General features: G+C 39.1%; 2 protein-coding genes across 3 annotated transcripts; one reads left to right on the top strand and one right to left on the bottom strand.

The window, feature by feature from the left end:
• Nucleotides 1-101: 101 nt before the first annotated feature.
• Nucleotides 102-11,378, top strand: LOC135351883 (SID1 transmembrane family member 1-like). 2 transcript variants are annotated; one of them, XM_064550999.1, is made up of 18 exons: nt 102-320; nt 371-483; nt 750-896; nt 1,022-1,067; nt 1,597-1,704; nt 2,507-2,590; nt 2,807-3,020; nt 3,973-4,069; nt 4,219-4,424; nt 4,859-5,124; nt 5,481-5,615; nt 6,359-6,516; nt 6,767-6,864; nt 6,924-7,135; nt 7,946-8,119; nt 8,573-8,619; nt 9,525-9,732; nt 11,053-11,378. In XM_064550999.1, exons 1-18 carry the CDS (start codon nt 153-155, stop codon nt 11,245-11,247), a joined length of 2,676 nt encoding a protein of 891 aa, XP_064407069.1. In that variant the 5' UTR covers nt 102-152; the 3' UTR covers nt 11,248-11,378. The 2 variants fall into 2 exon arrangements, with proteins under 2 accessions (XP_064407069.1, XP_064407075.1); XM_064551005.1 differs by having other exon boundaries at nt 178-320; nt 390-483.
• Nucleotides 11,379-12,798: 1,420 nt separating this feature from the next.
• On the bottom strand, nt 12,799-15,590 carry LOC135351873 (synaptosomal-associated protein 23-like). The gene is made up of 3 exons (XM_064550987.1): nt 15,485-15,590; nt 14,891-15,309; nt 12,799-13,086 (listed from the first exon to the last, which is right to left on the bottom strand). The coding sequence occupies exons 1-3, from the start codon at nt 15,491-15,493 to the stop codon at nt 12,921-12,923; spliced, it is 594 nt and encodes a 197-aa protein (XP_064407057.1). The 5' UTR covers nt 15,494-15,590; the 3' UTR covers nt 12,799-12,920.
• Between the last annotated feature and the right edge of the window lie 5 nt (nt 15,591-15,595).

Genomic DNA, 15,595 nt, shown 5'->3' with positions numbered 1-15,595 from the left:
CACAGTACATGTACTCTGATTTCTAAGATATCCGCGGCTTGAAATCAGGCCAATAATTACTATAGTCAATATTTCAGATATCCCATTAACGATCTTTATCAAGCCATGTGCATGCACTAATTAAACAAGTCACACATCAAAACAACCAAAACATGTTTAGCTCTCAAAGTTTGTACCTCTTTCTCCTACTAACTGGTCTCCTCCATTGCCATGTTGAGGGAATATTGTGTGAGCACTCACTGAAGTTTGAGGAGAACCATTACTTCCAACTCAACATCTCCTCTCCACAGAGTCTCTGCTACCAGACCACTCAGAAACAGGTGAGCTTTCACGTTTTGATTGTGAAATGGTAGTATTGCACTTGTTGCAGGCTCTCCGTGTGTATGCAGCCAGCGACGATGCTGTCATGGATCATCCGGTGCTAGTGACTGTCAGACAGTGCAAGGGAGTCACGTCTTGGTCCGTGCCTTTTGTGGAGAGTGGGTGAGTGGGCGGAGGGGAGTACTAATGCAGGACTGAGTGTGTAGGGGGATTACTGAAAATACAGTAAATACTTTAAATGCAGACACCTTTGGAACCTATAGATCATCAAGGTGTCCTAATTTTGAGCTGAAACCTTAGTGGCTAGATTTCCTTATTCCAAAACCATAATTATCGTGAATGTTCGTGTTACTATTTAAGGGTGCAGTAAGAATTAGGCAGTTTATATTCTATGAACTATAATAATTATATCCACCCCTTCCCTTCAGGATTGCATACCCCTGGGTCTACCGTATACTGTGCCCTTTCCTGAGCAGTTCAGAAGAGTCTGGAATCCTTGTTGACCTATCCACCTCCAGTAGTCGATCTGTCAACATCACTCTCCGAATAGACATTGTTAAACATTATCGTTTACAGTGAGTACACCTTGATATAATTAGGTGGCCTTTCTTCTATAGCAACTTCATGTGATTCAAAACCCTCTAATTCTCATTATTTATGTCTTCTCCCATTATTACTAGTACAACCTCACTTCCTACAGACTGCACAAGCCAGATGAGCTTTATGCATCTCCTTCTAGCCCTTCTGTAAGTCACCGCCTTCATTACATGTATAAGTTCGAACATCAGTCATCTCTAGTAGACGTTAAAGTCTATTTGTGTTGAGTTTGACCTTCATAAAATTGTCATAACTTTGTCATACTGTACTGCAATTCAAAGTTTCATGGATTCCTTGTTAAAAAGCGCTTCTATCTATATGCTGTAGAGCTGGTAAGCTCCAACCAGCTAAAAGTTAGCATTTTCCATGTAGAAGTCTCAGGCATACTTGTCCACCACATAAAGCATAAATGAAGCCATAATTGACCACATACCTTCTGGGGTGCAAATAGACTTTTAGTACATTAATTACTGCATGATAGTTGATCCTCTTGATCTCTACTCTACAGTGGGCAATGCACGTAAATAACCATAAGTTGTTTTAGTTATTCCTCCCAGAAAGGACAATTAACCTCTGTAATAGCTACACTGCATGTAGGCATTGTGCTATTCACAGAATGAAGTTCCAATGACTAACAATGTACATAATAATAGTTATATTTACCACTCCCCCATCCAGTACCTGTTATTTGAATACCCCCCTGATCTGAACGATGTGAGAGTCAAGATCACCTCTGACGATGACACCCGGGACATTTGTGCCATTGCTTCAATTCAGAATGTCTATGTGAGTGCATATCCACTAGTCTACGAGTGTATACCACCAAGCATGCTGCCTTTCAAGCACACATAATTTGTAACACTGACCATACCCCTCACATTATTACGCCTAAAGTACAGTAAAGGAGGAGGAGTTTTTGTTGCAACTTTTAGCCTCAACAAAAATGTCATAGAAAGTAATTTACAATCTGATGCCACCAAGAATTTACACCATACGAAAAATCAATTCAGTGTATTGCGAATGCATTGTTTACCGTACATACACGTACAGTGGTGTGCCCAGAATTTCGAAGGGTTGGCTATTTTCAATCTCTCAATTCAGTCCACCTCTTTTATATTGTAAGCTACATGTACAATGTAGGCTGAAAGGTTCGTCTAGTTGTGGTTTATTCTACCGGCCAATGTGGCCGCATTCAATTCAATTTGGTACCGTATTACTAGAATATTTTGCTGGTTGCAAATGAGACAGAAAATGTACTTTTGCAGTTTTACTACCGTATAGATGGTAATTTTCGTGGGACAAAACATTCGTGGTTTTCCTGGTTGAAGGTCTGACCACGAATATTTTACCCACGAATGAAGCAACCTTGCTTACCTTTACCTGCAGTGCAAGCTCCAACCACGAAAATATTACCCACGAAATGTCTCAATATTGCTGAACCACGAATATTTTGTCCCCTGAAAATTACCCGCTATACGGTATTGTGTTTTTATTTTTGCGAAGTGATCAACGCTCAAAGAGTTTACATACGTCTGATGCTCGCAAAACTAATACGGTAATTGATATGCCGTATACCTCCCTGTTTTAGTGTCCTGTGGTTGAGTTGATGGACAATCCTCAGGACAGGGGCAAGTTCCAAACGATGAGGTCACTAGCTGTGTTCAACGTGGAGGTAGGTATTCAGCTAGCTCACTTTGTGAGTTTTTTTAAAAGTTTCGTAGTTTTATACAACTGTGCAAAATATTTACAGTGATAAATCAGGGCTGCGTTGTACATGCACACTTGTGAGGCATTACGATTAATAATTTGCATGTACACTATAATTAAAGTTTTGCCTTTTAAGTTTTGCCTTTAAAGAAGATCACATGTCCAACTCCCATACCCACAGAAACATTATCATGGCTCTCCTTACAACTTTTTTTATGTTGTGCTCTCCGTGTTTCCTAACAATGGTCGACAAGGCGACTGTGACTATGGCAACTACTATGGATACAACAAGTTGAACTTACTCAATCAGACGACACACAACTATGATCCTGTTCTCTACACCGGGCCCTCGAGGATTAAGCATGTGACTGTTACCGTGGAGACGGTTTTGTCTGGTAATAATAATACTGTTTAGGGGACATTAAATTCAATAAAGCCACAAATATTTTAATTATGTGGGGGTTCAATAGATACGTTATAAAGGTCACAAAGCTCCGTAAACAGTAATTATTTATCCATGCAATTTATCCATGCAATTCAAGATGTAGGAATCCTTATAATCTTTGTGGTCAGACATCAAAGGATTGTATTGTTGTAAATATGCATGCCTGGGTAATGTATCAATATCACCGAGGATGTGGTTATAATAATACCTGTATTACCCAGGATGTAGCGGCTAGCCTGACTCCAACTTAAAGCACCCACCACCTCATTAACTTGCATTGCTTAGACCATGGCGAATTCCAATGCAGTAGAGTAGAATCTGCAATCTGATTAGTTCATTCTAAAGGTACAATGATCCTTGAAATTACACAGTCAGCAATGAGTAGGTTATAACGTCATGCCCTTGTGCTGTACCGCATGCTTGCATGAGTAATAAGCCTATACCGGTATACTTAACTCACAGGTTCTGTATTTTTTTACGCTATCTACGTTTAAGAAATATGTTCACAGGTAATTAGGCATCACTGAATATCGATGATAATTAAAGCAATCGCTTATAGATTTTTCTGCTGCTGCAGAATACCGTATAGCGCGAAATTTTCGAGGCACTTATATATTTCGTGAAATGGCCTCTAAAGCATTTCGTTGCACAATGTTCGCGGAAAGGCTGCTTAATGGAAAATTTAAATTTCGCGCTATACGGTTAATAACGTTTGTAATTACTCGCAAGCTCGTGGTTTTAATGCATTCATTAATTGAAATTTTATGCGAGTACAAAATAATATTTGTGATTAATTTTTATTCGCAGAATAGCAGAAATTATAGCCGCGAAAATATGTCATCTTAATCCAACAGAAATGTCTGTGTTGAGTTTACATTTGTTTCTCTATATACATGACATAGGTGAAGAGTACAAGATTGCCATAGTATTGGCTTTGGCTCTACTGTTGACATTCTACGTGGTCAGTTTTGCTTGGATCACCGTCTTTGACTGGTGGAGGTGAGGAAGGGGATGTTCTGAAACTTAGAGGCACAAATAACATTGATCTAGATCCTAGCTACAGAATCAATCCTGTACTTGTTGATTTATAGACCCACACAGTATTTAGTTATGCTGAAAAAAATTTATTGATTCTCATGGCTCTGCAGGTTTGACCTCCACCCTGTGTACAATGCTCTGAAGAGACAGGCAAGCACGTTGGTCGAGGAGGTCATCACACCCTTCGACGATTATGATAGTACACTAGCCGCACCCAGATCACCCACTCAGGGCGAACCTGATACGGTGATTGGAGTGAGACCTACCTTACTGGCTGTGTTGGCTGGTGTCCACTGGAAGAGATTGGCTAAAAAAGGTGACCTTTTGTTTGAGACAACCTCAACCTCAACACACATGACTGTGTAACGTATAGCAGGTAATTTTCGTGGGATAAAAAATGCGTTTATCTGGAAAACGGTGGTTTTCGTGAGTAAAATTTTCATTTAGTCTCGTTGCCTGCACTGCATTCATACGTTCTGGTAAGCCACGCCTATGTTAACATTTCGTGGAGGTCAGCTTGCCCACGAAAAGAACGAATTTTACCCCACGAAAATTACCCGCTATATACGGTATTTGGTATTTACCGTGACCACACTATTATTCCCACTATAGTTTATGCGTATTGTTTTCAGTCCAGCTTATCAGATTTTGCATTAAATTTCTATACCATTAATTTTACTCTCTTTCCATCAATACATTTTTGTTTTATTTATGTGAGCCATCCCTCTGTTTATACGAACGCACACATAGCGGCCACTTTGGAAACTTCCACCGTAAGCCAGTCTCCAGCATCTCCTCTAGCATCCCCGTCCAATCAAAGCACTCCGCTATTGCGACAACGACAACTTTTAGATGCTGAGCTGCCACCCAAAGACAGCGCAGGTAGTCCGCTGCGCCCCACCTCTATCAACAGTGACGAGGACAGTCAGAGTACAGTACCAGACTGCATCCATTGTGACGATGACGATGATGAGTCGTCACCAGTATCTTACAAGCACGACGATGGTCCTTTCCCAGTAAGTATATATGTGCATCATGCTCTATAATTATACGATATACGTAATCATTAACACCCCCCAAGCAAATACACGTAAGATCAATTTCCATGGTTTGCCAAGGGTATCCAGTGGGGGGGAGGCAAGGGCAAATCTTCAGCTTCCCTATAAATAGTCTAGATTACCTCCCTCCCTTACACAGCTGATAAAACATACACATAATTATATAGAGAGGGTCTATACCATCAAGTAAATAGCATTTCAATTACTAAAAATTAATTATGAAAAGTGAAGACCTCCGGACCTCTCTTATCTTTCTCCCCAAAATTATAAATCCTCAGTTGTATCATGAGTTTCACACGTACTGACATCTGTAGGTAAATGTGCTCATGTCTGAGTTAGGGAAGTTGGACGAGCACCAGAGTACCTTCGACTATTACCCTGTGTATGTATTTGTGGTTGGCACATTCTACGCTCTACCAGTGTACCAGCTACTCGTCACTCTCAGATACGTAAGTATTGTGTCACTATAATTATGTCTGACATCACATTCTTTCGCCTTCTGCATGGATTCGTGTTAGATTCTGTATAAATGATGTCCATATTTTACTCCAATACTAATGTGATAAAGTCTATATGTACATAATTAATCAAGTCTATGCAATGGAAGTATATGTGTGTCAGGGCTGCATTGAGGGGGGGGCGAGGGGGGTAATTCGCCCCCCCTGGGCACAGTTTTTTTTTGGCAGATTCATTCGTACTGCATGCTATAATTCTGATGACTTCGCCCCTCCTACATTTTTTAATTGCCCAAAACGCCCCCCCCCCTGATCTAGACGCAGCCCTGCGTGTACATAGTACCAAGAGTGCATGCATGCATGCACTCTTGGTATAGTACATATGTGCCTTAATTTATTCTCCTCTTGTTTTATTCACTGTTTAGTGTAGTACGAAAGCATTGCATTTCTGAGTGAAAATAAATACCGTATAGCGGGTAATTTTTGGGGCAAAGGATTCGTGGTTGAGCAAATTTACTGCGATTGCTGCTTGCACTGCAGGTAAAGGTCACTTCATTTGTTGGTAAATATTCATGGTCCAGTGTTCAACCACGAAAACCATAATTACCAGCAATATACGGTAGTATAATTATGTGCATCTGTTATCCATATTTCAAACAAAGTATTATAATATGGTACTCTGTTTATATAAAAATGTCCCATTGATAATGTACGCACCTACAAATCATTCTCTATAGATAATGGCCTCAGGGAATGAGGACATCTGTTACCACAACTTCCTGTGCTCCCAGCCATCGAAACTGTGGGGACTTCCCCTTACAGCAGTCAACAATATGTTCAGCAACATCGCCTTCTTTCTCCTTGGACTTCTCGTCATACTCATCACGTACAGGAGGTGGGTAATATCACGTTTCTCGTTCAACTGTGTATACATGTATGTTACACACTATAATTATAGGGCACTCCTTTTTAAAATTAATATGAGAAAAAAAATTTTCGTATTAATTTTGTATAAGAAGTGTAAGTTCTGAGCTGAGTTACTGAGATTATACCTTCTTAGCAGAAATGTGGATAGTTAGTTAATTACAGCTATAGACGTTTGGCACTGCAATACATGTACGTGTATTAATTGGAACCTTGTACAGGAGGCAGTTGTATTACTGCTATGTGGTGGTGAACAAAAGAAGGCCTGTTCGTCAGAGGATTGGGGTGCCTCAGAATTTCGGCATCATTTACGCATTCGGTATGTACACCTCGCTCTCTAATTGTATGCTCATATGAATATATCATGCGTCACTGTAGGCATGGCGATGATGGGACAAGCTATTATGAGTACTGCGTATCATATGTGCCCTTCTAGAGACAGCTTCAAGTTCGATGCGACGTTTATGTACATCCAACTCGGACTGGGAATCCACAAGTTGATACAGAGCAGAAACCCTGACTGGATTCCAAATCTTCATTACATCATGTTAGTGCTCACTACCTTGATGGTTACTGTGGTGATCGGCTCGGTAAGTACTGGCTACATTTGTAACACATTCATTTACATTGGATATATACCGTATAGCGGGTAATTTTCGTGGGGTAAAATATTTGTTATTTTTGTGGGCAAGCTGACCTCCACGAAATTTTAACGTATAGGCGTGGCTTACCAGAACGTAGGAATACATGCAGTGCAGCCACAAGAATTTTTACTCACGAAAACCACCGTTTTTCGAGTTGAACAAATTTTTTACCCCACGAAAATTACCCGCTACCATATTACTAGAATGTTTTGCAAGAATCAAATATTTGCAAATTTTGTGAGGGTTGACCAATTTGCGGCAATAAAATCCGCAAAACCTAAATGAGTAAATACACATGCACGATCCTTGCCAGAATGCAATAGTTAGATCGCAAAGAGTCAAATTTTCTGCTGATTTGGCTCATTCGCAAAGGTTTTTCACCCGCAAAATATTCTAGTAATACGGTATACGGTAGAAAATCTTCGAGTCCCCGTCATTTCAGTTTAGAGTGTGCTGCTATTGGAACTCTATTGTATTATGTACACATGCAATGAGTACCGTATAGCGGGTAATTTTCGTGGCGGAAAATAATTATTCGTAGGCGAGCTTCCTTCACGAAATGTTTAACACCAAAACGTAGGCGCGGTGTACCGGCATGCAATAGCTAGTGCAAGCAATGAAGCTCACGAAAATCACCGTTTTCGTATTTTTACCCCACGAAAATTACTCGCTATACGGTATTTGGGTAGAATATATCTGTGACAGGTCTAAATCCAATTAACCCCTCTCTCCCCTATTTTTTCTCGCCAATTACAGATATTCAGTTACAGTCCAATTTTCTGGTGGTTGTTCTGGCTGGGGTATGTACTGTCTAGCCTGGTGTTTGCCGTAGAGGTCTATTATCGCTGGCAGATCCCTCTCAACAAAGAGGGTGTCAGGAAACTGATTCACCTCTATAGTTCTCGAGGAGTTCTACCACCAAGACACAAGGTACGGGCGTGGTGTTTTGATGTGCACCATTAATTTTTGAGTAATTTCCAAGGGACAATTTTCAGGATTTGTATAGCTCGCCCCAAAAAATCATGAAAGTGTTCAATATAGCAATGGTGGGGCTGCCGCTCTCTGCAATAATACAGATCATGAAGTTTCTATTCAGAACCATTAATTCTGTCCCAAATGCCTGTTACATAACATGTTTCGTTTCTCTCTTAATTCCTTCCTCCTGCATTCATGCAATCCAGTCTGAACTACATGTACATGTATGTACCGTATATAGCGGCCGGGTTATTTTTGTATCGTGGAAATGTTCGTATATTTCGTATTGAAGAGCATCATACAAAAATTAAAGCTACCTCAATAGATTCAACAACGAAAATTACCCCTATACGGTACATAATTATACAAGTACTTGTCTATTTACTTTCGTTGTTTCTCTTTATACAGCCCAAGTTTGTGCTCGCTGTCCTAACTATTGCTGTTAATTGGTCACTGTAAGTCTATACTAGCCGTAACGTTATTTCTATATATAGGGTAAAGTATAAGCTAGCTAGCTAGGCCAGACCAAATAGATTTTTTGTTTCACGGATTTTATATGGATCGTGGCAGGCAGTTTGACAATGGCATTGTACTTTCATCTCGCGTAAACAGGATAGAACTAGAGCACTGAAGTGCTAACACTCAGCTCGGTTTACATGAAGGATTAAGCAGTTGTATGTACGTATGAAGCATGGAAGCTATGCATGGCTAAGGCCCAATGTGCAAGTTTTTCTCGCTTTTTTCGACAACGAGGCTTTAACATTGAAAGCTTCCACTATTATAATACTTGTTGTGTGGAGGCAATCCATGCATGCTGTAAATGCAGTGCTATATGGCAGCCAGCTGCAAGTGAGCAGACTCAGATGTCACAAACGGACAAACAAACAAACCAACGGACTACTATACCCACTGGTCGCGGCACGGCCTCTGATAATAATTATTCATTGCACAAAACTTTGAGGCATGCAGTTTCATCCTTGAGTGAGAGTCTGTAGCAGAAGGATCTCTCCAAGTTGGCACAACAACACTTAATTATAGTTCTTTCTCTTTAAAACAAACTCCACCCATTTGTTTGATAGAGCTGTCCGGATCTGTGAAACAGAATCACTTTTATTTTGGTCTGGCCTAATGATTAGGAAATTTTTTTATCTGTTGGAGGCCAAATTTTTAGAACTGTAACTATTATTATAGTGCTAAGTATTTTGCCATGTACATGTAACTGTGTAGTTACAGTCCTAATTAGACAAAATGGGATGTCTTGCATGCAAACAATTTGCAACTCTCTCGTACGTCATAGCCATAATTATTATGGGATCTCAAAATCTTTGTTCGTATACTTATTGGTCTTTTTTCATTTCAGAGCTTTCACTGGTTTTAACTTCCAAACTCAAAAATTTGCCCTTTTCATTCTCCTTGTGCTCATCTGTAACGTGCTTCTCCACATAACCTACTATGCGGCGGCTAAGGCGGTGTTTAGGGAGACCAAGTGTTGGCCACCCTCCAAAGTCTTTGTGTTTACTGTGCTCACTTTGCTCTGTTGGGCGGCAGGATTGTTAGTCTTCACATTGGTGAGTGCCTGAGGAATTGCATCGTTGTTTGTGATACGAGTGCATGTTCAGTTACATTGTTGACATAATTTTTTTTATTTACAACTATGCATGCATTGAGACCCAGTATACGTATAAAGTAGGATTGTGGGGGTGGGGTGGAACAGACAACTTTTTACCTTATATACTCAGCAGCCATTTGCTATAGTTATAGTTATTGTATATATAATTATATATATACCACTATAAACCTCAATATAGCTATATGCTGTATAACTGTGTTTGTATAATTATATAGGTAGCGATCTTTCTTCATGTTAAGAACAAAAATGTGTTCTCTTAATAGTACTTACAGGAATGTGCACTGCATGCATGTTCGGTGCATGCATGGTGTTTGGTACTATAACCTCTAGACAAAAACAACCATACACCACTCAAGACACCTATAGGCCTATAACTTGTACTATTATATAATTTTTTATAGCCTCGATCCCAGACCGCACTTTCTCTCAGAGTCGGCCTGGTATCGACTGCTTGCGCATACGCTAATCATAACAATGTGTATGCTCGTAAAACAAAAGAATCCATAAAATCACTTATGAAATCCGTTAAGGGGGGAATGGACCATAAATGTATGTTTCACCAAAACGTCAGTAGTGTTTATACCATACCCAAGTTTTTACTATCAAAATGTAGCTTTTGGAATACTCTGTAAGTGTGCTTAACACAAACATATAACTTGTACAGGGAGGAAGTTATAAGGTATGTTTCGCTATTCTGATTTGTGATTTTTATCTTTGACAGTTGTGGTGTAAAAAATAATCTAATTCATAGATAGTACTTGTCTATGGTTGTGGTAAATTGTGAGGAATTTTAATTTTATTTCAATTGTGTATCCAGTAAGAAAAATGTACCCAAGTCATTTCGAAACATACCTTGTAACTTCCCCCCTGTACGAGTTATATGTTTGTGTTAAGCACACTTAACAGAGTATTCCAAAAGCTACATTTTAATAGTAAAAACTTGGGTATGGTATAAACACTATACTGACGTTTTGGCAGGATTAGTGAAACATATATTTATGTCCATTCCCCCCAATCCGGAAATGTCATTTATTCAGATGGCGTCTGCATGGTCCTGCTCTATTTGGATTAGCGAGGTTCTACTGAAATTAATTTTTACGGCCAATAATCAATAATTTTACACATGCGCTAGCAGTAGCAGGCCATCTCTTCAATCCAAGGCTTGTGAAGGAGGCTAGTTTACTATACACAATATAATTATAAGTGGTGTGAATTGAAAAGTAGCCAAAAATCTGTAATACTAGTCCCCTTCATGCAGGAAACGATTGACTGGGGTGTGTCAGCTGCCGTCTCTCGAGACCAAAACTCAGAGTGTATGTTACTGGGTTTCTACGGTGCTCACGACATCTGGCACTTCCTATCGGCCTTTGCAACCTTCTTTTTTTGCATGCTCCTGCTGACAATGGATGATCGCCAAGAGGTATTGACACGAAACAAGATCATGACCTTTTGAACTCTACAAAGTCGACTCTATATAATTGTAGGTGCTACGTGCTATTTTGAATTTTTAGTATCATTAATTTTGATTAGCAATTGTACACAATCACTTTGTGGTTTATCCCATTATAATGCTATTTATTATAATTCTGCAAACATAATAAGGAATAACTGACCATGTACGTATAACGCTAAATTAATTTTATCTTCTAAAAGGGATTATGCTAGCACAATGATGGGAGTACTGTAGTTCTCATACAAATTGGTGGTTATTATCTCTAGCACAAGCCATAATTAATTTATAGCAATTAAGGCTATACAATAACTATACCATGCACTGAAAAGATGCATGCATGCATGGACATAAAGTTTGATGTTACGTACGTGCATGCATGTGTGTCTATATATATGCATGTTGTGCATGAGGAATCAATAATAATAATTATAGGCAATTACGCCAAATAGTAATAATAATTATTATTTCGAGCATAATCATAATTATTATACATGTAAAAACATCCACGATCGGTGCTTGCTTGTATGGTGCATGCATGGTGCTAAATAGTGCATGCACGGTTACTAAATCTAGAGGGGCAAACCAACACACCATGCCAATTCTTTGACGGTTTGTATACTTAGCTACATGCATGACTGTATATAATCTTCAATCTTATATCATTCTCTATAATTTTTGGTTATCTTATTAATAAAATTAAGGTGAGCCGGTTCTGATCGACGTGATCTTGATCATCTGACCGCTTGTATATAGCTATACACTTTCTTCCGTGGCAACACCTCCATATATGCACCAATATTAATCCAATTTAGATGCTGCTTCTCTTGCTTCTCTTTCATCCTTCCCACAACCTTAAGCTTATATCGTGAATGCCATCAATCTGCTTTCCCTGCATACATGCTCGGGCAAAATTAGCAGCTGTTTTCTTTGCTATCTCTTCAGTGTCTAGAGCAGATACTTGTGGTTACTGCAACCCAATATATATACACTACCGTATACCTTGCTTGCGCATGCGCAGCACCGAGGCATAATTATCATACAGACTGGACGGTAGATTGCTTAGCGCTAATCTAAACCTGCAATCCCTCTCTTCATTATCTATATGCATGTACATGATAATTTATGATCAGACGAAATCTAGTGCAATTTTTCTAATAATTATAACAAGGGTCCCACACTTTTTTGACCATCTCGCAAACCATCAATAATAGTAATGCATGTGAATAATTATTCATGTCGTTTTAGTTAAAACACCATGCATGCATGCAGTGAAAATGTGTGCAATAATTTACACATACAATATATATAGCATGCACTGTCAATCGATCTTTATATATAATTATAATCAGCTATAATTATATGTACAACCTTAGTCTTGAACCTATATATACTGCGTATGGTTGCATGTACTAATATTATTGTAAGACCACGCGGTACGTATACGTATATAATTGTATGTATAAATGCAGTGTAAAAATGATGTGTGGTTTTCACGCAAGTGCGTGAGTCAGCGTGACTAAGGAAAAAACACACATTTTAATTAAGCCATAATAAATTAATAACAATATGAAAATTGCTTCTTCATCACAATCCACAAAAATTAATTAGCTATAATTATCGGCTCTATCTATAATAATTTATTGATAGTGCTGCAAGACTAAAAAACAGTATAATTATACAGGTGTACATTTCTTTAAGTGAGCAGTTGCTGCTTCGATATCATTTGATGTCTTTGTGGCTTGCTCTGTGAGCTCTGGAATATACTCGTTTTGACGGTCCAGTTCATCTCCAATCCCTATTGCAAGCTCACTCAAATCGTCCAGTATTTTACCAGTTTCCCTGAAGTTATAAAAGTATATGTGCATGCATGCATGCAAATCAGAAATACAGTATATATATACAACCTCCATTAACGACCACCTCCGAAAAGCAACCACATGCATGCTATACAACGGCCAAGAGCTCAGGTCCGGATTGAAACTATATATACAATGACTTCAATGTGGAGCAACCTCTCAGGAGCGACCACCTCTCTATAGCTACTCCGTATAACGAGCAGCTTTCTAGTCCCCAACCAGCTTTAGTAATGGAAAATAACCTCCCAGAACGGACAATAGCCACACCCAGAATTAGTAGAAAATTATTGCTGAGGTATAGCATTATTTTGCACAATCGTATAGCTGTAGCTTGTCTCTACAGCCTTTTCAAAGCTTGTATAAGCTAAAGAAGCAGTTAGCAAAGCTCTAAAGATTCATTTGCAGCAAGAAACGAGTGTTGCAAGCGTGCGCTTGCTAATGCCTCTCGCCATGTTTTTGCTTTCGCTAGAGTGTTACAGAATAATTTGCAATGTGTGCTTTCACTTGAATTGATTGTTTCACAAGAAAGGGTGTCCACATTTAATAGTGCATACTGATCGTCTAAAATGGCCTGTATAGCCAAACAGTGGGAGCAAACCTTTGTCAAAGGCATAGTCAGTATATAGTCTGTGAGATAAGCAGAATTCAATCACAGAAAGTATAGCTAGTTGTCTATATAACAAGCTATCAGAAAAGGTTGGTTTGTGGCTTACCAGGACCTCAACAAAGAAGAAAATTGATTCTGCCAGGATCTGGGGTTCAAATGGATTCTCTTACACGTGGTATTGAGCGTGTGCACATTACATCCTGGAATAAGGGGTGTGTCTGCAAGTTCAATAATGGCTACCAAAACTCGAGAAAAAAGCTTTAGTTTGCTAATCCACGAATCAAAATCCAAGAGAACGTGGCTAGAAGCCTATAGAAGCTGTTAGTTTTCGTCGCATTGTAACCGTTGAGCAGTTACAGCTGGAACACACACACACACACACATGCACACACACACACACATGCATGCATACATGCACAGTCAGCTTTACCGTATCCCTCGTGCGGCTATACGCCTCGAGGATTAATGACTCATAGAGCATATACATATAGCTGGCAATCGAAACCTCCCAAGGAAGACCACCTCTCTATATAACGGCCAAAAGGCTGTTCCCCAATGGTGTCCGTTTTATGGAGGTTCCACTGTATCTTCACAGATTAGCAAACACTTTGTATATACAACGTATAATTATAGCTTACGTATTACATGCAGTATAATTATACTGAATATAGCAAACACATTTTTGTAGCTATTTATATACACATGTATGTACGGGGCTTTTAAACTAACGTCCTTGCAACCTGCATGCTTTTATAACCAACATGATGCCTCCCGAGTTTTTACTCTCCGGCCATACTCAAATTCCTCAATGACAATGCATAATCAAATGTGCATGCATGCATGTGTATATATATACACTATCTAATCTGTCACATGCACAACACAGGAAGGAACAGCTATTATTGATCATTAATTTGACAACTTCATATATATACAATGGGTCAAAAACCAACTTGCAGTGATTCATCACTGCAAGTTGGTTTTTAATTATGAGGTGATGAAATTGGGGTCTTTCCTGAGAGGAAGTGCATGTTACATTAAAGCAACAGCTCAGCAATTCTCTAGCTGATTTGATGATAAACTATTGGGAAATCACAATTACTGACTACATGCACAATTACACTGCATGCTCATTGTGTCTCTTACGCATTAATTTATAGCATGCATGCACTATACTTACCTCAAGTTCTGATCAATCTCCACTTCTCTGTCATCATTATCCAGAACAAACTTTATTATCGGATCTTGAGGGTCGTTTTTAAATGCAACAGGTTGTCTGTTTACCACTGTTTCAGAAGGCCTAGATCTAGCTGTTCTAACCGGTTTTGATGACACGTTTAAGCCTTGGCAACAACATCGACACCAGCATCCACAAAGGTCCAATTTCGATGCTTCCTGTCTTGAATGTTTTATATCGACTCCAATTATTTCTACAGTGTTGGCAATGTTCTCCAGCTGTTCTCCTTGCTTGACCAGTTTGGTGACTGTCTTGATGCCCAATTGTTTGGTATCGATAGCAGTGTTTAAAATGTTTCTTGTTGCTGCAACACTTTTATCGGTGGTGACATCAATATCATGCTCAATAGCAGCAAGCTCACGCTGTGTGTGTACATGTATATATGGTTGTGTATGATGTGCACATAATAATTATGTAGATCTATAGTAAAATACATTTTTTGAGATCTCAGCAATCAGCTAGAGCTAGCTATATAAGATTCTATACTATTTAAAGACTTTTTTAGAGCAGGTATAGGTTGCATGCAGAATCACTTACAGTGGCCATTTGAGGTAGTTTCTTGAGTCTCTAGGCTGGGCATGCAGATCAGGGTCCAGATCCAATTTTCATTGATTTCCTGTCTAGCTAAAGTTGTGTAATGACTGCAAA

Source organism: Halichondria panicea, chromosome 1 (assembly GCF_963675165.1).
Source record: "Halichondria panicea chromosome 1, odHalPani1.1, whole genome shotgun sequence".
Classification (NCBI taxonomy): domain Eukaryota; kingdom Metazoa; phylum Porifera; class Demospongiae; order Suberitida; family Halichondriidae; genus Halichondria; species Halichondria panicea.
Note: the sequence above shows the minus strand (reverse complement) of the source record. Positions and strands in the feature narration are given on the sequence as shown.

Bases quoted from the DNA above. Each gene is read 5' to 3' on its own strand.
- LOC135351883 (XM_064550999.1), top strand. From the start codon at position 153: ATGTTTAGCTCTCAAAGTTTGTACCTCTTTCTCCTACTAACTGGTCTC. The intron at 484-749 runs GTGAGTGGGCGG...CCTTCCCTTCAG, and splicing joins GTGCCTTTTGTGGAGAGTGG to GATTGCATACCCCTGGGTCT. The intron at 2,591-2,806 runs GTAGGTATTCAG...CCATACCCACAG, and splicing joins TAGCTGTGTTCAACGTGGAG to AAACATTATCATGGCTCTCC.
- LOC135351873 (XM_064550987.1), bottom strand. The intron at 13,087-14,890 runs GTAAGTATAGTG...TTATAACTTCAG, and splicing joins GAGATTGATCAGAACTTGAG to GGAAACTGGTAAAATACTGG.